This window comes from Ips typographus, linkage group LG7, assembly GCF_016097725.1.
Source record: "Ips typographus isolate SLU linkage group LG7, UJ_Ityp_2.0, whole genome shotgun sequence".
NCBI classification, from domain to species: domain Eukaryota; kingdom Metazoa; phylum Arthropoda; class Insecta; order Coleoptera; family Curculionidae; genus Ips; species Ips typographus.
The window spans coordinates 8116555-8118748 of record NC_138428.1 but is presented as its reverse complement, the minus strand read 5'-3'; the positions used below and the strand labels follow the sequence as shown (position 1 = coordinate 8118748).

General features: G+C 39.1%; 1 protein-coding gene across 1 annotated transcript; it reads left to right on the top strand.

Moving 5' to 3' along the window:
- The first annotated feature begins 908 nt into the window (after positions 1-908).
- On the top strand, positions 909-1545 carry LOC145732083 (uncharacterized). Its single transcript, XM_081984121.1, has 2 exons — positions 909-1064; positions 1177-1545. Exon 2 carries the CDS (start codon positions 1177-1179, stop codon positions 1513-1515), a length of 339 nt encoding a protein of 112 aa, XP_081840247.1. The 5' UTR covers positions 909-1064; the 3' UTR covers positions 1516-1545.
- Positions 1546-2194: the final 649 nt, after the last annotated feature.

Here is a 2194-nt window from a genome sequence, read left to right as displayed (position 1 = left end):
AGTAGAAGTATGGTATACTCCGTATGAATGATCTGAGTCCACAGGCCAAGTAGAGATTTTGTAATCCCCAACAATTGTATTGGTACCACTCGATCAAACTCTCCGTGCAGTTCCCACAAGTGGTACAGTGCCAATTTGTATAAATACAGTTTGGTGTTTATTTCGGTAACACACCTAATGTAAAACAAGAAATTCACAATCCATTCCATGTTTGGCACTTTCGCGAAAATTATAGGTTAACTTCACCCAAGTGTTACTTCACGACCGATTTCTAAAATGACACTGTAAATTGTTGTCCCATTCGGGTTTATTTAAACCAATCTAGTAATTAGTCATTATTCATAACTGCGCGTAGCGATGAATCAAATTTGTCTTATCGCTCGCGAATTAGTTGCTTTCTTTACCAAATGCATAAACAACTATATGGTCAAGGTGATTATTACACCGACAACATCATTATTTATCTTTATTCGTTTGTAGGTACCTACATCACAATAACAATATTCAATGTTTTTACTTCCATTACATGTAACTGGGAAAATTAAACTGATATCTGTTCTTGAATTTTAAGAATTTGCGCAATAAAAATTCAGACGCAGATAACAGAATAAAATCCTTGGGCCCTGTAAAAATAGGTACATAGCTCAATATGTGGAGCCGTACATTATAATTGTTACTTTGTTTAAACATTATGCTTAATTGCATTTTTGCATTTTATGCATTAATCGGTCTGCACTGAACAATGTCTGGTCTCATTAAGATATTATTCCGAACTGGCCAAATCAGCGAATCCCATGGGTTTAAGCATGGTGCACCATTTAACTGTTGGGAAAACATTTCTCTGATAACCTTAACATTTGACAAGTTCATCGTCTGGAAGTAATTTGCTAATTTTAGCATCCTGGCTTTCCGGTGGAGAGGGATCTGAATTGTATTTATACGGTTTTCTTATCACATTCTCCACAGTTCGTCCTCTGACCCACACGAAACTTTACCGTGCATTTTTGTCGTGTGTTTTATAGTGCATTTATAGTCTTTTGTAGTGCATTGTGTCATTTTTAAAAGTAAGTATAAGTGGTTTTTTTTCCTTTTATTCATCATTTCCATATATTTTTCCTTCCAAAGAAAAATTCTCTTTGTTTCGCTATCCAATGTTAACAATATCTTCCCTTTCAGATGGAACCTGGAAATGAAGTCGACACCGAAAAGGGCCGGGGCCGCGGTGCCCGTCTGATGGCCCTATTGGCTGCCCAGCGGGCCCGACGCACCGTGGGTGCGGCCAGCCTCAAACTGGGGCCTGGAGTGGAAGTTGGTCCTTCTGCGACCAGCGAGGTGGAGGCTCCCCCTCAAGTGGCAGGTGAGGTGGAGGCTCCTCCTGGGGTTCCAGCATCCCCAGAAGACGAGAAAATAGAAGAGGAAGGCGGCGTCAACGACGCCTCAACAGCGGTGGCGCCGCGTTTGGCTGTTGAAGCCATAGGCAGCAATGCCAAAACAGTGAACTTTTATTTTTTTTAAAATAAAGAAAAAGTAAATTATTAACCGAAATGCTTGTATTATTTTTGCTGCGGGGTTCATTCTGGTGTCCATGGGTCATGGTAATGTAAAATTCTGCTTACATGGACCACTTCAGTTTTAGATTTTGGCGAAATGCCCTTTCGTATTTCATAGTCCACATCAGACATTTTCCGGTTTATGTAATAAGGACCAAACCATCTAAGCAGTAATGTTTCACTTTTTCCTACTTTCCTGATAGGGGTGAAAACTTTTACTTGGTCCCCTACTTCAAATTCAACATGGCGGTGTTTACAATCATAACGTAATTTATCTATGTCTTGACGCCGTTTTATATTTTCAACTGCCAAATTTCTGACTGCTAAACCAATGTCTCTAATTTGGTCGCTATTACTACTTTCTAAGGGTGGCAACAAGTTTGCTTCTGTTGGTAAAATAGGTTCACGACCGTACACCAGCATGAATGGTGAGAATTTAGTACTATCTTGTTTTGCAGAATTGTACGCAAAAGTCACATGTGGAAGATATTCATCCCAATTTGATTGATCAGTATTAGTATACATAGATAACATATTGGCTAAAGTTTTATTAAATCTTTCTGTTAAGCCATTAGTTGCGGGATGATATGCAGTAGTAAACTGACTCGTTGTCCCCATCTTTTTTAGCAATTCCGTAACCAATT

What these genes read in the sequence shown, in the direction of transcription:
- LOC145732083 (XM_081984121.1), top strand. Translation starts at nt 1,177, where the DNA reads ATGGAACCTGGAAATGAAGTCGACACCGAAAAGGGCCGGGGCCGCGGT.